Source organism: Amblyomma americanum, chromosome 5, assembly GCF_052857255.1.
Source record: "Amblyomma americanum isolate KBUSLIRL-KWMA chromosome 5, ASM5285725v1, whole genome shotgun sequence".
Classification (NCBI taxonomy): Eukaryota; Metazoa; Arthropoda; class Arachnida; order Ixodida; family Ixodidae; genus Amblyomma; species Amblyomma americanum.
In genome coordinates this window covers 167,225,531-167,244,869 of record NC_135501.1, presented here as the reverse complement: position 1 = coordinate 167,244,869, position 19,339 = coordinate 167,225,531, and the positions used below count along the sequence as shown (strand labels likewise).

Sequence of the window (19,339 nt, the reverse complement as noted above, 5' to 3'; positions counted from 1 at the left end):
GTAACTACTCAGCCTTGGGTGCATAAGCCACTTTCACAGGAACATACATTCCACATAAAACAACAGCCCGCAAGAAGGCTGATGGGAAGTAGTCGTTGACCACATCATCTTTGCTCCATGTGACCACAGAATAGAGCTGAAAATTTATCAAATACGCTGATGCAGGCTATGGCAAGACAACAAACTTTGAAGCGCACAAAATGAACAAGTCCCTTTAGAATGCAAGTAAAAACCAAGACCACTTTGTCCCGCAACAAAATCACTATTCGTTTAATACCGAAATCTCATGATGATGAACGAAATTGTGAGTCCACAGCGTTGACGTAAAAAGTACATACTAGTTACAAACACTTCACCATTTCATAAACCCTGATAGTGCTTCAATAACAGTATAAAATGTTGTGGTTAAAAACGAACAGAAACCATAAACATGAGGTACCCCACAGTGGCTGCAGTTCTTCACGCAAGCCAAAAGCAAAGCGCACCTTGGCAAATTGGTGGTCTGCAGGCAAAAAACACGCACCTTAATATCACAGAGATTGCACAAACAGTTGCAGTTCACACGCACAGGGTGGGCGTGAGCTGAATTGCGATTTTCAAGTGCAGATGCTTGAAGGTCACACTTTTGCCGCAGCACTGAGGGCAGACTGGCTGCCATAGGATTCCCGTCTCTCCAGGCTTGGTGACTGGTCCCGCGCTGGGTGGAACGGAGCTGCTCGACTCCATGCCCATTCGTCCTTGAACACCTGGTTTAGGAACAGAAGCTCAGAGTACATTCTAATTAGACCAATCTTACCAACAGCTTCTTTAACGCCCCCGCTGTAACAGTGGATGCCAGTAGGCAGTTAGATTCTGTAAACTCCCACCCACCGCTGAAAAAGGCTTCGTTTTCTTACAAACTCCGAAGTTTCATCTTTCGAACGTTTATACATGGCACCAAAAAAAAAAAACAAGGAAGGAACTTGCTCAGATGTTCCCCAGATGATATGCAGAATAGAGCTCTAGTCAAAGTGCAGGATAAAGCTCTAGTCAAAGTGCAGGATAAAGCTCTAGGCTACTCTCAGGGCAATTGAACTCAAGATTGCCATACACGTAAGAATGACAGTGAGGCAATGAGGACTAGCAGCGACAAGGCTGCTGCAGAAATCATGTGCAGAGGCAGTAAGCACAGTGGAATCAGTTTGTTCATCCATTAAAAAGCTCAGCAAATGGCACTGTAAAAGGCAGCCTTATTAACTTAAGATGCATTTCATGAACACAGTTCAAAGACACGGCTGTAACATAAAATCTGGAATGAGACACATTTTCCACACCTTCGGCTGGCCACCCTACTTCTTCCATAAAAGGGGTTCTGAAACACCTTCCGAGGAGAGCATATCAACTCGCTCAGACACTGCGTTGTGTTGTAATGATTATCTTAGCCAAATAAAACACTTCTGCACACAGCAGAGAACCCACAATCATGTGCAAAAGTTGGCGAGCCCTCTCCGGCAACTTTTTCATGCTTGCACCGTCCTCTGTAACACACTCTTGCGTATACAAGTAGAGAAGTAGCTATTGGTTGATTCTTTCAGACGTCAGGCAGCTACCGTGGCCGCCGCCAATAAGCTGCGTAGCACCAGTGGGTCAGAAAGCTCCGCCCTAGGCGGTGGGGCCGGCGGAGGAGCACAGACTTTTAAACGTCCAAAAAGTGACGAGAGGAGAGGAAAAGGCGCGAAGACGCTGAAATTCAAATTCTGACTACAGATAACTCAGCTTCTACAAAGTGCATTAAAAAAATTAATTATTGCTGGAGGATATTCGTGAACAGGTGTCCTTTAACATCCCAGGCATACCGCAAATTTATTAGAGCCCCTTTCAGAGGCCCTTAACCTAAACACAACAACCCAGCACTTCTTGTGGTGTGCCAAAACAAAACTAAGTTCTGTGGCTCAAATCAGCAATACCAGGCCCTATAATCTGAGACCCTGCATGACATGGTCCATCAACAATGTCCATCAGTCATGCTGTAAGCCACATCATTCCTTGAAGTCTGCCCAAACAGCTAAAAATTAAATGTGCATTGAGGACTGAACTGCCCACTTTGTGGTGTGAGCTCTATGTGGTGCGAATGCGACACCTGTGGGTTCACAGGCATGGCAAACGAAAAGCAAGAAACAAAAAAAAAACATGAAGTCATCCCAATAATGCCTTCAGACTCCACAGTGTGGCTCCAAAATATGGCTTAAAGAGAAACTCCAGCAATTTCGTGATGTTCACAGATGTCATTTAAATTCGTACCGTAATTCTTTCTCGAAGTCAAGATTGCATGCGCAAAATGACACGCCCGAGAAAAATTTAGTTCCCTGTAAAAGAAAGAACAGTTTCCCGCCCAAAAAAGGATTGCCCTGTCAAACAGCCAATGTCATGGCCGAACCACTGCATGATCATGTCCCACTTGGCACAGCCTAGCTTGGAGCAGACAAACAGAGCCTGGCAGTGAACAGATTTCTCGGGTTTCGCTGTAGTCTTTTTGGCTCACAGTCTGTGTGTTGTGGACCAAGTGATTATGGTGACCTGGTCTTGAGCTGCAGGACACACGATCCACTTGGACAAGACGACAACAGTGCCTTGCCCGACATTTACCAGCGGCAGGGTGTCTCATAAAAAACAGATTTATGCTGTCTGGTGCCTCAACTCGTCCCCGACTACAAGAGTTCACTTTGTCGGAAAATTTCATTTGGGAATGCCAAAAGGACAGTGTTTTTCTGAAGGAGAAGTTAGGATTCAGAAAACTGAATTGCAGAAGGTTGCTGAGGTCGGGCGCTGTACCAGCTTTCCTCTTATACGCTACGTATTTATCAAGCGGTACCGTATTTACACGATTGCAAGTCGACTCGAATGTAAGTCGACCCCCCCACATCACATTTATGAAAAAAAATAAAAAATGGAGGTCGTTTACACTTGGCCTTTAATAATAGAACACGAAAGCACTATCCTGCGGCCTCCACTTATCGCCAGCCGCTATCTATCGGCTGCTGCGCGCGGGAATGCCCGTGGGCACATTCCATAACGGAACTGTATTAGTCACTGGACTACTCGTCCACACTAGCGCTGCTGTCGTAATCGCTGCTGCGGTCCCACAGCTCGTTGTTCTAACATCGTCGTGCAGCGAAATCCTGCACTTCGCAAACAGCCACATCACGACATCGCGTGGAACAGCTGAAAATTTTGCCTCGCTGCAGCTGCCACACCTGTATCACCCATTGCGAATGTCGAACTTGCGGCCCGGCGCGCAGTTGTTCGTTTCTTCGGTGTAAAGAATGACAGCCATCTCGAATGTAGCCTTGAACGAGCGCGGTTGCTTACCGGACCCGGAGCACGAATGACGAAGCACTACATTAAAAAATTGTGAAACGCGGCCAGCAGTAGTCAAGTGCATCTGACCCAAAGAGAAACTACGCGTGAGCGGCGTCGGCTCTTCAGTCGGCTACCGACACACCCCGGCGCTGCGGTGGCTCCGAGTGGAGGTGCCGCTGCGACTGGAACAGCATCAACTATCAACGTTCCCTTGTACGCCAAGATTCACAGTTGAAAATAAACAAAAAAAAAACTTGGACGCCTATTAAGAGTAGAACGCAAATGCGTTACGGGGCTTGCGCCACTTATCAGCAGGCGCAATCTGCAGCCACGTGTGGGGTGCTGGTTCTGCACGTTGACATAGCAGCTGCTCAAGGCCAGCACCAAGAGCGATGCGACGGAGCCGCGCAGCAAAAATGCAACCACGCTGTAGCATGCCTGATATCTCGTTTGTTTCGCTTTTATTTATGGTGCAATGCTTTGGTTTCGATTTTAAGTCGACCTCCCACCTCGGATTTTCAAATTTTGAAAAATAGGTCGACTTACAATCGTGTAAATACGGTAGCTATGAAGAGGAATCAAGCGGGGGCATGTTTAGCTAATTATAAGGTGTCCTATTCTAGTTAATTCACATTGACTACATAAATCACTATAATTAGTGAACAACAAAAAGTAGTGGTGGCTATGCTGTAGAAAGTTCACTCCCACTGAAGCAGTTGTGTAACGGCGGATCCCACACAAGTCCGGGAAACCACACCTCAACATCATCATCAGCGTGACTACACCCACTGCAAAGCAAAACCCTCTCCCACGTCTGCAATTAACCCTGTGCTTTGCCAGCTGTGCCCACCCTATTCCTGCAAATTTCTTAAATCTCATCTGCCCCCTTAACTTTTCTGCCGCCCCTGCTACGCTTGCCTTCTCTGGGAATCTACTCCGTTACCCTTAAGGACCAGCGGTTATCTTGTCTTCGCATTGCATGCCCTGCCCAAGCCCATTCCTTCCTCTTGATTTCGACTAGGATGTCATTAACCTGAATTTCCCTCACCCATTCTGACCGCTTCCGCTCTCTTAACGTTACACCTATCATCTTTCTTTTAATAGCTCGCTGCGCTGTCCTAAAAAATTGAACCCTTTTCGTTTGCCTCCACAACACGTAAAAACAGTAGCAGAAATTCTAGCAAGGCTTTCAAGGGCTCGTAGAACTAATGTTTTAGCTGCACATATTATTGCTTACTAATTGCGACATTGTTAGACACACATGCAGGTTAGCGTTGTAATCTCTCTAAAACACCAGGCAATTACTCTTCACATACCCACTGTCATTTCTGCGGGGCTGTTTACCATCTAGGATATGGGCCGGCTTTCTGCTTCTGCCCTCTCCTGGGCCCCTCATGCCCGCAACACTCGCTTCATTTTTCATTTCTAAATCAAAATTGTAAGGGCTTAACCTTCCCTAAAATACTGAATCCCTGAAGAGGCCTTTCTCACGGCAACGGGCGATAGGTTAACGGCGAGTCACTTATACTGAAGCTGTGTCTGCAATGTCGTCACTCACAAGGTCGAAGAACATGAAGGAAAAAACCACAGATTTGAGCTTGGTCTTTGGACATGCTCTTCGATGCCAATTTACTTTTCTTGCAGTACATAGTGCACATGTGCAGCTCACTTGTCAAGTGCAGCATCATCACTTATGTCATGCAAAGGAGCCGTCTAAGCTGCACGCATGAGTTTTGGTTGTGGTTCGAACGTTTTTGCTTATTTCGAATTATTCTTTGACAATTAAAAAAAAAATGAAGTTGTGTACCATGGTGAGAAAACACACAGCAACATAAGTCAGCCATTAACCGAGTATAGTGAAAAGAATTGCCGTAGTTATCCTTCAAGTCACTTCAGCCAAAGGGAATTCTGCGCATCATGTCAAATTCACTCAGCGGTTGGCAAATCAACAATTCACCATAATCTTACCCTTTAGTACAATAAAAAGAAGCACAGACCTGAACAGTAAGCTCTGGGACAAGGCCCGACAAGCGGTCGACGATGTGAGCTAGGACTAGCTGTTCGTTGGCATCCCTTCGAACACGAACATGGACCGAACCAGCCTGCAAGCAGAAAAGCAATGCTCTGACACCAAGACTGCATTTAAACGACAAACAGTGCGGTATGACAAAACCTTCTCAGGGGCAAGCTAGTTCATCTACAGTCGCAGACCACCAGGACATAAATTATAAATTATCTGCAGTAGCTGGTTCATAAAATGCTGAACACAATGACGACACCGTGCATGATGCGGTAACAAAAACGTTTTTAGGGTGAGAGGGTTACAATCGGTGCCACTGAGCTCGACCACATAAACACAAATATAAGCACAGTAGCCTACGAATGATTGGAAGGCTTCATGGCTGAGGGGACATATACTACTCTGCATCACGGTCCAGGTTAGAGCCTCCAGTTCAAATTTCGTTGCACAAGTTGGCCTTCGCTGGAGGATGGACACCAGGGTAATGTGCCCATGCCCCCCTCAAGTGATGTCAGAGAAAAAATTCCACTTAAATAACTGCACTGTTTCTATGTTTGGAGATAGGCGCGAATCACACTGTATTTAACTCCCACCCTTATTCCATTTTTGTATGGAACCAAGCAAATAGGCCGTGTCTTCAAGCAGCAGCGAAGTGCTTTCACAATGCGCCCAAAGAGTTACAATGCTGTCATTTTAACATGTTGCTGTAAACAGTCGTTTGTGTATATATAAAGCATATAACCAGTAAGCAACAGTGGAGTAAGTCCCTATCTTCCCTGCAAGACATACAGATGCACAGAATGACAAGATGAAAGAACCAATGCTTTCTTGCTCACACTCTAAAGCAAAAGTGCCAGCTGCGTTCCAGTGCACACCCACTTCAGATTCTTTCTAATCGTAATGGCAGCCATTATGGTACTAATGCCTCCTAATAGAATGTCTGTGCGAAGACGGCACCCTGGAAGCAGAGGCCTATCAGTGTTTAACGGATGCTCGTTTCAAAAAAGTTTGAAATAAAAGTTAGAAATGCACTACCTGTCCTACGCATTATGCATTTTCACTGTTTTCACACCGCCCAGTGACATCCCCTGTCTGCACCACGTGTCATGGCAAACAACCAGCAAAACTAGGATCTGCAATAAGGCTATTGAAAAGGTTGCATGCTTTCAGAATAGAAATGCCCTCTGCAAGTACAGCACAGCAAAACAAGGGGAGGTACAAACACCATGAAGAAAACCCACGCACAGTAGGCTCTTGATAATTAAAACTCAAGGGGGACCAGACACTTCTCCCAATTACCGTATAAACACGTGTAAGAGCTGCACTTCTTTTTCCAGATTTGGGCCAATTTTCGGGGTGAGGCCCATACACGCGATGTGCAAAAAAAAATTTATTTAAGTAAAAACACACCAATCAGGGAATGATCGGCATTTATTCTACGTTCAATCATCACTCGTAAAGTATCCGATGCCGAGCTGCTGCTGTGCTCTGGTGCATGCTCATCCCACAAGAAGTCGCGCAGCATGTCAGCTGTCAACACAAAGACGCTGTTCCGCACTTCCATCCCTTAGCAGAGCAGCTCTTCTTCCAGTTCGGGAAACAGCTTGCCTCGGAAAGCGCACTATCTGCAGCTTGTGTTCCTAAATGCATCCTTTTGGTTGCACCATCGTCGGACGCACTTCTCGGCCATGACGAATTTCCTGGCCGCCGTACGCTTGCTGTGTTCGCCAGCAAACTCTCAGCCATGTAACTATTAAGGTGACTGCTCATCACGCTAAAACTGCAACACTCGGCGACAGCAAACGAAAGCCACAACTACGGTGAACTAACATGCTACCACTAGTATTCCCTTGCCTTTGACAGCCACAAAAGGCTGCAGCTGGTGATACTGATGCTGATATGGACAGCGGGAGCTCGCGGTGGAGAAAAAGTTTATGATGATGATGATGATGAGCCGCAGCCTCAGGCGCCATCTGTGGGCGGCACCTGGAAGCTCCTGTGTGCATGCGTCGCCCCCGCAATCAAGCACACCGTTGCTCGCATCCGGAGCTGATCGCGGTGGCCACAGCATGTGCATTTCAAAGGCTATCCCCCTGTGGGTCATGGAAAGTTGGGGTGCGGCCCTTACAGGGATATTATTTTTTTTTAATATTTCCTTCTGAAAAACAGGGTAAACAGGGTGCGGCCCATACACGTGTGTGGCCCTTACAGGCATTTATACGCTATATGGAGTTTGAACTAATGATGGCCAGTTAAAAGTGACAGTTAAAATCACCTGGCATCAGTTCAAATAAATTGATTCAAAAGAGCCGAGAGTCCACTGTAGTACAGTTCGAGGAGAAATAGAGTGCATCCCAGCAATAAATGCTGATGGCCACCACAAGTAAATTATATAGAGGCAGCAAGCGGAGATCCATGTGGACGCTGTATATGAAATGTGATACTGACCAAAGTGCCGAAGGAAAGAGTCCAGAAAAGCTCGTGGCGAAACTCCAGCACACCATCCAAGGTTGATGCCTCCCGAAGACACTTGTCCAGCTGGCCTAGCAAGTGCCCTGGGGTCGTCTGCAAAAAGAGGGATCAAGCAAGACCTCCTCATGCGGTTCAAGGTGCAATACTCTGGCAACAAGCAAAAGCTTGTTAATGAACGGTTTGGTTAGGTTTGGTTTGGTTTATGAGGTTCAGTGTCCCAAAGCGACTCAGGCTACAAGGGACACTGTAGTAGAGGGCTCTGGATAATTTTGACCGCTCTGAGTTCTTTACATACACTGACATCACACAGTACACGAGCCTCTAGCACTTCGCCTCCCTCGAAATGTAACTGCCGCAACCGGGATCAAACCCGCGTCTTTTGGTTCAGCAGCTGAGCACCATAACCACTGAGCCACCATGGAGTTTTATAATGTATGAAATGCATTACATGCTAAGTCGCACAGTGTATACAGCCCTGGTAAGTGGAACCAGAGGCACAATAAGAATGTGGCTGATGCAAGTAGCTGCAAGCGCTACATTAAATTACTACAAATGTGCTCAAAAAACCCAAATCATGAAATATTGTATTATAAATTCTTCTTAGGCAATCCTTGCACAATGCTACCATGGTACCAACACTAGGCTTTTTTTTTTTTTTTCAACTCTTAAAATATGCACTGCCCTGAAGAAGCACAATTCGATACATATCTGACCCGCACAAGTGCACATGGTGGCCTCTATACTTGTACACAGCCAAGAAAAGGAAAGGCATTCATTGTTTAGCAAGAGCTTTGCAGTCCCTTGAGCCATCTTCGTAGACTACAGATTGTCCTCCCCCCAACATGCCCCCCTCACTCCCCAAAACCAAGCACACTTTTACGAACCCTAATGTAGACGTGCAAAAAACTGAGAGGTCGCCGATGATCTCTAGTGCTGAGCATCACAGTTAGTTGAGAATCACATAACCAGCAAGATTAGGTCAGCTAAAGCATGCAGGGGGCACAATGCTGAAATCACTGATCTACGATTTCGAGGGCAAGCTGTTCAGTGTGGAGCCTGTAGCATGCAAAACAAAGAACAAATTCAAGAGTACACGTTATTGGAAAAGTCAGTCACTGCACAACACAAACCTGGACTGCACCTGTCCTTGTGCTCTTCACTTCTATGTTTGTGTGGTGTAGTCCGTTTCTTAGCAAAAAAAGAACAAGTGAAAGGTACTACATGCAGACCACACCAATATGCGGACAAACTAGTTTGCACAAAAGGACTAACTTTGCGGCTATTTCTGCACTAAATTTAAAAACGACTTTTGGATTTAATACACCAATAGGAAAGCTAGTTCAGCAACACAAGAAAAGGGATGTGTGTCACAAATAGGCATTGGAGTAATCATTGCTTGAATGCTCCGTCTGTGTTCCGTTTCATGCTGGAGGTACCTGTACAAACACCAGTCACTGAACTGAATGCAACAGCACCTAGCCAGTCCCAATTCACGCACATTACGCCATGCATTCTAGTACATCTGGCACAGAGCATACAATGCAAAAACGACAAAAGCGCTGTAACAAATGAACTATATTCCATACGTCACAGACCCTGACATGAAAACAGAACTGCAAAAACAAGAGGAAAAGAATGCAGGAATTTAGAGCTATATGCTTAGGTTACTGGTATGAGCCAGCATTCCCAAGTCAAAGTAGTAGTAGTAGTAGTAATAATAATAATAATAATAATAATAATAATAATAATAATAATAATAATAATAATAATAATAATAATAATAATTTATTCACAAATCTACAAATACAATTACACAAATCAGGCTCCTCTAAGCCATCATTATGGCTTGTCACACAAAGCCTGTCAGTCAACAGCAAGACTAATAATAATAATAATAATAATAATAGTAATAACAGCAACTATTAACGGATGAATTTTCACAAGCAAAAGCCAAAGTAGTGGCTATGAGGCATGCAGTAGTAGACGGCTCCGGAATAATTTTGTGTCCAAGATTTTTTTTTTATGTACTACACTGAAATCTCAATACAAGAATGCTTTTGCATTTCACCTGCATCAAAATGCAACCACCACTGCTCTCAATCAAACCCGTGACCTCATGATCAGCACCAGAATGCCACATTCACTGAGCCAACCAACAAGGTAGGTGTCTGAAGTTACAGTACTAGGTGACGAAGATGTAAACACCACAGCACCCAACAGTGTGAGCACTTAGCATCACCAGAAGCTCTCTCTACTTCTGCACTCCATGGGTGAGAGGTCTCGAGCACAGCTGGAGGCTCTGACCGTATCTCCTACCATTCATCTTGCAACACGCAGCTGCTAACTGAAAGCCATGTGCTGAACTTTTCAGAAGAAAAGAAAATGCTGCTTACCTGAAGTAGAACAAAGGCACAGTGGATGCTCACGGGCAGCATTGTTGCGCAACACATAATGGCCAGAAGTACGGCCGTCACGGTGTCAGCATGAGCCCAGTCACTGCACAAAAGCATTGCAAAACGCCACAGTACTTCAAGAAAGGCAACCAGTGAAAATTTTTCTCCCACACGCGGCACATCCTTTCCTAACCTGACAAACTAACACCTTGTTCATAACTTTCAGGCACAAATAAGGTGACGAAGGGGCCAACAAGCCAATAGCTGAATAACTACCAACATGCACAATGCACAATTCTCGAGCTTTTCCTTTACAATAAAACCATGCGCTGGCCCAAGAACGAAATAAGAACAATTTCTAACTCATTCAAACAGAATGCTTACATGCGAACTAAGCATGTAAGCATGGTTACATGGTAAGCATGATAACTAAGCATGGTTACATGTTTGACGGGTAGCTAAATGACCAGGCAAAACAAACAAGCAGACTAAATGGATAAGAAAGGATCTGTGGTCTTTACAACAAGCATCATATCAACGGACAGCATTGCCATCACCAAAGTGACCAAAATTCATCTTCCAGCACAGCCGCATCCTTTGAAGGAGGAATGCTTACGCTATGTTGCAAAGCCAAAATATTTCCTAAACGCTGCCACGAGGCAGACTCTTCAGTATGGACTCACTTGATGAACACAACCGTCTAAGCTTTAAGCTCACACTTGGCATTTTACCAGCTGTTCCCTTCTAGGCTGGTCTGCACCCTACTCAGAAAAAAGGGGAAGTGCTCACTAAGAAAGCATCAGGGTGTGGCACAGGAGCAGCAGGCAGGCCTCGGCCCACCCCAGCAGGAGGATGGGATTGAGACGTGGAAGGAGCAGGCCGGACAGGCCAGGCACCACACTGCACACGCTGCAACGACAGGGAGGCACAGAGACATCAGTGAAGACACATCCATCACCACCCTTATGCATAGCAAGCAATTTGATAAATAAGCCCTCCCTCTCCTCTGAAGACTCCTGCCTTCTATGGCGTCTTCAAACACATATCCCAGCCTACGCCACTTCCATTGCCTACAGCCAACAATTCACGAAGACAAATGTCTATGGCGCGGCGACACCCCCACCCTAACACATACCATATGGACATGTCCCCAAAAACTCCACAATTTAAATCCGCGTAATGCGACCCTGGAGCTGTGGAAGGTGACGCTGACCAGCGCACGCCTCGACGGCCAGGCAGAGCTGCTTCTCATCAGCATAAGGTGAGCAGAAGCCTCCGGAGCCCTGGACTGAGGGACCACCCACACGTGCTCCAGGCACCATCCTCTTCAACAAACGTCTACTTACTCACTCTCTCAAGCCCCAACATCATGCAAGTGATGTTCAAAGTTAATTTCCATAATAGATGTGTAGCATAAACTAACGCACTGAAACGTTTCACTTGTCAATAAATAAGTTAAGAAATAAATTTTAAAAAGACACCGTGGCCTAAGAGCCATACCCTAGAACTCACATCTCTATGTAACAAGTGTGTCACATGCTCTGCTGGATGAAATCTGTGACTAGTGTGCCTTTATTGTAGAGATATGACGTAAATAAAGACACACTTCATATGAACGTGCAGTATCATTCACCTCTGGCACCTGTTACCACAGTCACTTCTGAATGGCAATGAGCAAGCAATTCTCCCTCGGAAAGCTCCATCAGCCCCATTCTTTTTTTAACAAAGAATGTTTCAGAAATGCACCGTGCAAATAGGGTGCCCCACCTATTTGCTCCCTCTAAGAGTTCCACGCAATCACCCCTTTGTACCCTTAGAAACCTGCATCCAATGCACACAATCTAGAGTCGCAGACTTGTCGTAACCCCGCACAGCTAGCTACATTTCAGTGCGCTGGCAAACATTTCAGAAATCATCGGAAACATTTAAGAAATCTTAATACATAAAAAAACAATCACAAAATATTTTCTGCAGACAAAATTAATTCAGCGCACCCCAGCACTCCACTGCGTCGTCACTTTCTCCCTCCCTACTTTCATTCTCTGCTTCATTTCTTCCATCATGGTGTGGCTGAGGTACCCACTGAGACTGAAACAGCTACTACACCTCTGCTTTCCACGAAGCCAATTTCCAATTTCTCGCTCCACGAATGTAGGGTCAACTGACACTAGTCTTTTTCGAAAAGGGTTACAGTTGAACACAGTCCTTACAGTGCTCCCAGCAGTGAGAGCTACGGGCTCCCCCTCACCTGTGGCTGATGTCAGACAGGTGCTCCTGGAGCCAACTGGAGCTGGACGCCTGCAGGACGCTGCTCAGGGCAGGCTGCTTGACGGTCAGCTGCACCAGCAGGTGCCAGCACAGGCCCAAAACCGTGCCCGGGAGCAGGCGGCCCCTGAAACAGCATTTTGTGATTAAAAGGTGGGCAAATGTTCAAGATTTCAAACAATAAATGCAACATTCCTATCAATTCATTTTTTACTTGCTTTAACAATTAAATTACCTGGTGATTTTGGCAATTTTGGACAGTTTAATGGTGTAATGTGTTACCTATTACTGCCTGAGGTTAAATTTCCTGCTGGCCATTCACTTCTACAATTTCGTATTGATTACTATGAGTGTTCATTTGTGAACGAAAATTCAGGGTGTACTGCAAACGCTATGCACAAAGTTAAATCTTCAGTTTGCTGCACATTTACGCAATTCGATCGTTAGTGCCTCTGAATACGTTTGTGAGAAATGAACAAAAGGCAAATAATTTTTGCAGGAGACTGGAGGAAGGCAATAATTACACTTCAATCATCAACAAAGATATTCGTTGCCCAACGTGGGGACACTATTTGGCATTACTAACCCGAAATAAATCTTCACTATGACATTAGAGGAACTCTGTGTACCCTTCCTGTCCCTGACGAATCTGTCAGCATATTCTCTGGTGCATCGATTTTAATACACTCCTCGGCCCTGCCCGCTCTTTCCTTTACTGTATCCGACCCTGCCCTGCAAGCCCAAACTTAATGCTATTCTGGAAAATACTCTCGTCTTGCTCCACTGCCATTCAGTCCCCCCATTACCCATACCCATCTCCCCAAACATGGCGGGCCTGGCTAGAGCCGGACCAGCTGACAGACCAGATGGCATTGGTCAACCTGGTGCAGGATATTCTGAATGCTTAATCTGCGTCATAATAAAGTTTCTCTCTCTCTCTCTTTTCAGGAGAAGCAAGTAAAAAATGGCAGGGACGGAGGATGACCAAGTCAAATTTTGAGTAGGCATGATGCCTCTATGGCACCGCTGGTCAGAAAGATTAGGCAAACAGAATGAACAAAATTATTGCAGTAGTGAGAGCTTTATGTACTTGCTTACCAATGAGGGGGGTCTAATATACGAGCTGTGTAATGTCCTGCTCATCCGGGTCTGAATAGAGTACTCAGAAAATTTTGGAGGTGCTGGCCACCACCCCTCGCCTCCCATTGACGCCATCACCGATGATTACTTGAGTTAACAAGCCCTAAAAGTTTGAACTTCAACCTTTGACAGTGAACGCCATGACTGTGTTCAGGAAATATATGTATTTTTTTGCTTTACACTGAGCTTCACTGTGCATCTCAAGGCAGCTTTTTCAACAGAAAAGCTGCTATGCAGAACTACATGGCTCTGCGTAGCATGCTTATGCAGGCACAGCAGACAATTTCTACAGGATTGTGTATTAGCCCGCTTAGTGCTGAGATACATGTCCCACTCACTATCAACTCCAACCTGTACCTCTGACTCAGTCTAGGAAGTCCTGCACTAAAAACCTGTGAGCTGCAGCTTTGACTGATGCTCATATGGTACCCTAAATAAAAATTGCGCTCAGTGAACATCAAAAAGAAGAGTGCCATAAAAGATCATGCACTTAAAAAAAAAACTAGCCGCTCTTTCACAACACATTTCTGAAAAGAATAAAAGTAGCAGCTGTTCAAGACAGTACACTAAATATAATCAAGTCCTTACATGTGAACAGCAGCTGGTTCCAGCAGTCTCTCAATGCTGAAAAAACAAGACAATTCAATTGCATTCATATTCACCAACACCCATTAACAAGAAAAAATTCAAGTCGATTTACTAGGCTATACTCATGGTATGGTACACAGGGCTCAGCGCTGCAAGGTTGCACGTGGTCTATGAGGGATGTCACAGTGGGGGGGTTCCAAACTAATTTAGACCACATGGGGTTCTTTCACATTCACTGACCCCCACAGTACACGGGTGTTTTTGAATTTTGCCTCTGCCACAGTGCGACCACCATGGCTGGGAATAAATCCTGTGACCTCAACCCAAACAGCCCAACAGCAAGCCACAAATCCACCGCAAATTTACGGGGAAAAAGGATGCTCACCATAGTTGATTATATCTATTAGCTCATCACCAACAATTTTTGCTCCAGTACAGTTCCATGAAAAGAGGTAAAGGTCCTCATGCAGATGAACCTCGTTGAAATGAACTTAAAGGGGGCCCGTGATTTCATTACAGCCGTGGCTTTTTTATAGGGGTAAGCGACCTTGGTTGCAACCATGGCATGCCAGCGGGCTTTCCTGTCACTATGTATACCGAGGGAAACATAGCTGGCGTTTAGTGTGACCGCAGTGCACATTGAGGGAGCCTCCAACACGTGCACCGAGTGCCCACCATGTGGCCGAATATACATAGTACACTAGCCGAACAAGTCAGCTTTGCAGACACGTGCACATCTTCAGGAGCCCACATAATCTTCAGAGGCCAGAAAATAGGTCTCAGTGAAATAGTGTCACTGAGAGGAGAGAGAGGCCTATTCAGAATACTTAGCTCCATATTTTAGGTGCTGAAGCCGATACGATGCTGATTTCATCGCCAGTACCCGTTTTTGTTGATGCCGCACAGCTCACGGGCGTGTGGGCCACAACACTTCTCTGCCTGACAGAAGCGTCTTGTGGAGATAGTACACACAAGGAGAAGAACTTTAATGGAACAGGAGAGGTCTGCCTCGTTGTCGGCCTGGCATGATACTCCAGGGGTATACGCAAGATGCTTTGATGATAGATACTCTTGTCAATGAAAACTGCATTGCGTTTTCATTCTCTGTCACCTGACCCTGTGAAACCAGCACAACCTTCATACTGTCAAGCACACCAATTACACTGCCAAACACTCTCAACCATGTGACCATGCTGCGAAGATGTAAACTAAAACTGCACGCGGAACCATGGAAGCAGAGTGCGCTCGCTGCAAGACGTCCAGCAAGGAGGTTGAAGAACAGGGGACTGCAATGACTTCAGTAATTCTGTCGAGCTGCCGCACGGCATCACTCAGTGGGCCTTGTACTCAATTTTCGGAAAAGAAGCGAGCACCAGTGTCAAACCACATGCTGAAACTGATGAACTGCGCAGAAAAACGCTTCATGTAGCCCCCGCCCTGCTTGAGGCGAGACAAGTTTCCTTTATGTTTTCTGCGGAGCTCAATAGAGCAGGTTATGCGTGGTGACTTCAATTTGCCACATCAAGTTGGCATGGAAGTGTTGGACACCGTAATAAATTGGCATACTCAGCATGAAATGACAAGTGGAGCTCTTTGGAGGCTCATAACCTAGTGTACAAACATTTTGCCTTATAAAAACGAGACATCAAACACATGGCACTCTACAGAAGCTTCCAAGGGGAATGATTATTTGTTCTTTATACCCATTATTTCATTATAGCAAGGTTTTACTAATAGCACAACTGCATATGGCAAAATGTGTCAGGTAAGGCAGCTGCACAGGCGTGCTTTTTTTACACAGCAACTGTCCATCATGTAGCAGCCATAAGCTAAAGCTAGGCTCCGCCGAAACTTACCTTTCCTTGAGGACCAAAAATGAGCCCAGCTGCGACAACGTTGTGCTTGCCAAAATGGCCAAGACCTCCCATCTTCTATACCTGGATTGTGAAAGAAAGGTGATAATGGACCTTAAAGCCAGATACTTGCACGACCAGACAAGCAAGAGGTACTTGTGGCTCTATCAAAGAGACTAAAATAAAATGCAAAAATCACTTGCATGCTGTCGTTACTGCAATCACTGTGTTTTAATGGCATGTAGCACTGAAGGGCACGGAAGGATGGGGCAATTGCTGGCAGAATAATCACGGGATCAATCGCACCGGTCGCTCACAACAAAGTCAACTACAAGAAAAAGATGGACATAGATGAAGTGCTTGTCACATGCATACATCTCTTGTCATGTTTTTCAATATCACTACCAACTTAGATATGTGCCAAGTGGCCCAACACTTAATTTGAGTAAATCTCTAGTTATTTTAATGTTGAGGCAAGAAGTTAATTCAATCTGGCTGCACTGATGAAACCAGTTCACAAGGTGGTCCATTAAACTTGCACTTACCATCTGACCCGAGCGCTTACGAAGTGAAACTTTCGTTGAAACTTCGCACAGCAACAATACACAGACACACACCATGGTGCATAAATGCAATCACTATAAAATCTGAACAAAAAAAATGGTATGGTTTTAACGTATTTAAACCAAGCAGATGGTCAAAAGCATGTGTTGAGCCTGGTTGGCTCAAGGTTTTGCTTTGCTGGGTCACCGGTACGTTTGGCGACGATTTTTGACTCTGGTTTAGCTGATCTGATCTGTTCGTGCCGCAGATGGAAGTTGATGAAGAAGGCAATGCGCAAAGCACTGCGCTAGACTGTGTTGCAGTTTAACACAAGGCGTGATCGGCTGCAGTGATAGCATAGTGATCTCGCGCACTGGCCAGCCAATCTGTCCGCACCGCCGCAATTTCAAAACCCGGTTGAGGCGATATTTATTGTATCTATTTAGGTTAGGCTTCAGCGATGAAATGGCTTTCGCAGCTTTGGTTGTGAAGTAGAGCTTTCACACTAAAAATAAAGGCCCGCTCTAAAGTGCTTCAAGCAAAGGAACTGCAAGCCGCAGGCAATGTCCTCTCCTCTCAATACGGCTATGCGAATGCTAAAATTAGCAGGACATTGAGACACCTCTTCAGGCAGCACACCTGCTGCAAAGAGCAGGAAACCACAACCTACATTTGAAAACAGCGCTGCCCTGTGACTACTTATTAGCAGCGGGATCATCAGGAAATTAATAAATTCTGTTCTTACAAGACAGGCTGTTCAGAAAAGACTTACCCAAAGCTATATGTTGGTCCAGGCTTTTGCTGAGACACCCACATGCCAAGAAGGCAGTTCCCAAGACTAAACAGGGGGAGAAAAGAAGAAAGAGAAATTTTTTTTGTTTTTTTTTTCTGCTGCCTTTGATGTAACTAATGCCACCTAAACGTCACTGTATTGATGCAGAAGCAATCCCATAGTGCAGTTAATCAACATAAAAGCCCTATTTTATACTTCGAGTGAGTGAATTGGCTCGTGCATTCGCCAAATTTCACTCGCCTGGTCGTACCGACATTCTTGCCCTCCTATAGGAACTGCATGCTAAGATGTGCCAGTTGATATACAAATGCACGGGCAATAAACTAGTCTGTGGTCATTAAAAATAAACAGATATTCTCACCACAGTAGGTCAAAAAGCGTCAACTGAGTGAAGGCACCAAGTGCTGAAAAAAAAAAAAGCAACAGTTCAATGTTCTATGCCAAAAAAAAAGAAATGTGAGAGAGAACAGCACAAGACGAAAAGAGAGACTAGGGTTCCACTCACCTAGACTTCCAGAAGATCGACTCCAGTACGAGAGAACAGAGCTACAAATCACGTTCCCAACCATCAGCCAGACTACTTTTTTCGCCTACAAAGAAAGCATGTTTTGCCTTGTATGCGTACAGCCACAGTGTTTGAGCGAGTGTCATTCCCCAGAAATGCTTTCACTATTCTACGCTCAATGATTACAAATGACATTAAAATTTGCAACAAACATGTATAAATCTAACATGGGAAAAGCAAAAAGAAAAAGAATCCCACGACAGTGTCTTAGGAGAGAGACTCAAAAGGATAAAACGCGTTCGACAGACTCTACTTTTCTAGCACACTCCTCTTATTTCTCGCACCATCAACACCGCGCTTGGGTGTAGCGATATTCAATGCTACCAATGAGGTCACCAGAACTACAGTCACTGCGCAACATGCCGAGAAACGCTTGGCACATAAAAAAATCCAAATACCGTCCCGCTCACGACAGTTTTAACAGGTCATGTACAAAAGCAACAATTTTTGCGTAGGATACATACCGCCGGTTCTTTCATGACGGGTCGCAGCTCAGTAAGGAGAGTGCCAACCACGCCGAGAGCTGGCTTCCTGAACGGTTGAAATAAACCCTGCAATAGCAATTACGAAAGCCGACTTGAGCGATCGTCAATTTTAAGCACAGTCGAAGAAGAGTGCACACTCAAAACGACCACTCGCACTAGCGTAATTTTTACACCATGTAGTACGTGGCCTCTGCGAGCTGTCATTTGTCGAAAAAAAGATAACTGACTTGACGACCTCTGCTTTAACCGTGAGCACTCAGCAACGCGAGTAGGGCAGTAATGTTTGGACGCACCGCAGAATGGTCATCCCGGGAGTTCATCGGTCCGACGCGCTGCCGCAGATCCGACAGCTCACTCTGCATTGCGACCGCCAGCTGTGCCCCTGCCCTCCCCCAGATGTCTGGATCTTGGCAACTTGCGAGCTAGAACCCTCCGACTTTCGCCGGGCTTTTTAAAGTGTTCGTCAGCGAGAACCAGTGCCGAAACGACATGTCCGAGTTCCCAAATGTTCACGACAGCAGCACGTCGCGAAAGCCAACGGGCCGTACGCTACAGGTTACCCACACATAGCTACCAATACATTAGCGTAGCCTGCTCCACATGCGAAAACACGGGCTGCGCCATGTTTTCTTGCCTCCCATTTTCTCTCTCTCAACGATACGTACAACCATCTATAGATCTATAGCATAACGAGTAACGTAAAACTCTGAAGCAGAATAACCACTGCTGCTCCCTGGCAGTTTTTGTGTGTAAAGCGTTCGGCTGCGAAAGTGCACTCCCACCGTTCCTCCGGAGTGGACTGTCAGGGCGGGCGTGGCACTATTTTTGTGTGCGTGTGCGTGTGCGCGCGCGCGCGTGTATACATACATACATACATACATAC

General features: G+C 45.5%; 1 protein-coding gene across 1 annotated transcript; it reads right to left on the bottom strand.

Annotated features, from left to right (window-relative positions):
• Positions 1 to 242: 242 nt before the first annotated feature.
• Positions 243 to 19,101, bottom strand: LOC144132990 (zinc transporter 6-like). Its single transcript, XM_077665767.1, has 13 exons — positions 18,750 to 19,101; positions 18,436 to 18,522; positions 17,912 to 17,996; positions 17,768 to 17,810; positions 17,386 to 17,451; positions 16,074 to 16,154; positions 14,218 to 14,253; positions 12,473 to 12,616; positions 11,014 to 11,133; positions 10,225 to 10,327; positions 7,808 to 7,924; positions 5,337 to 5,441; positions 243 to 746 (listed from the first exon to the last, which is right to left on the bottom strand). Exons 1-13 carry the CDS (start codon positions 18,816 to 18,818, stop codon positions 618 to 620), a joined length of 1,185 nt encoding a protein of 394 aa, XP_077521893.1. The 5' UTR covers positions 18,819 to 19,101; the 3' UTR covers positions 243 to 617.
• Between the last annotated feature and the right edge of the window lie 238 nt (positions 19,102 to 19,339).

Coding starts and splice junctions, on each gene's coding strand:
- LOC144132990 (XM_077665767.1), bottom strand. CDS start 18,818: ATGCAGAGTGAGCTGTCGGATCTGCGGCAGCGCGTCGGACCGATGAAC. Junction 18,523..18,749: donor CCCGGGATGACCATTCTGCG/GTGCGTCCAAAC, acceptor TTGCTATTGCAG/GGTTTATTTCAACCGTTCAG. Junction 11,134..12,472: donor CTGTCTGACATCAGCCACAG/GTGAGGGGGAGC, acceptor CTGTCGTTGCAG/CGTGTGCAGTGTGGTGCCTG.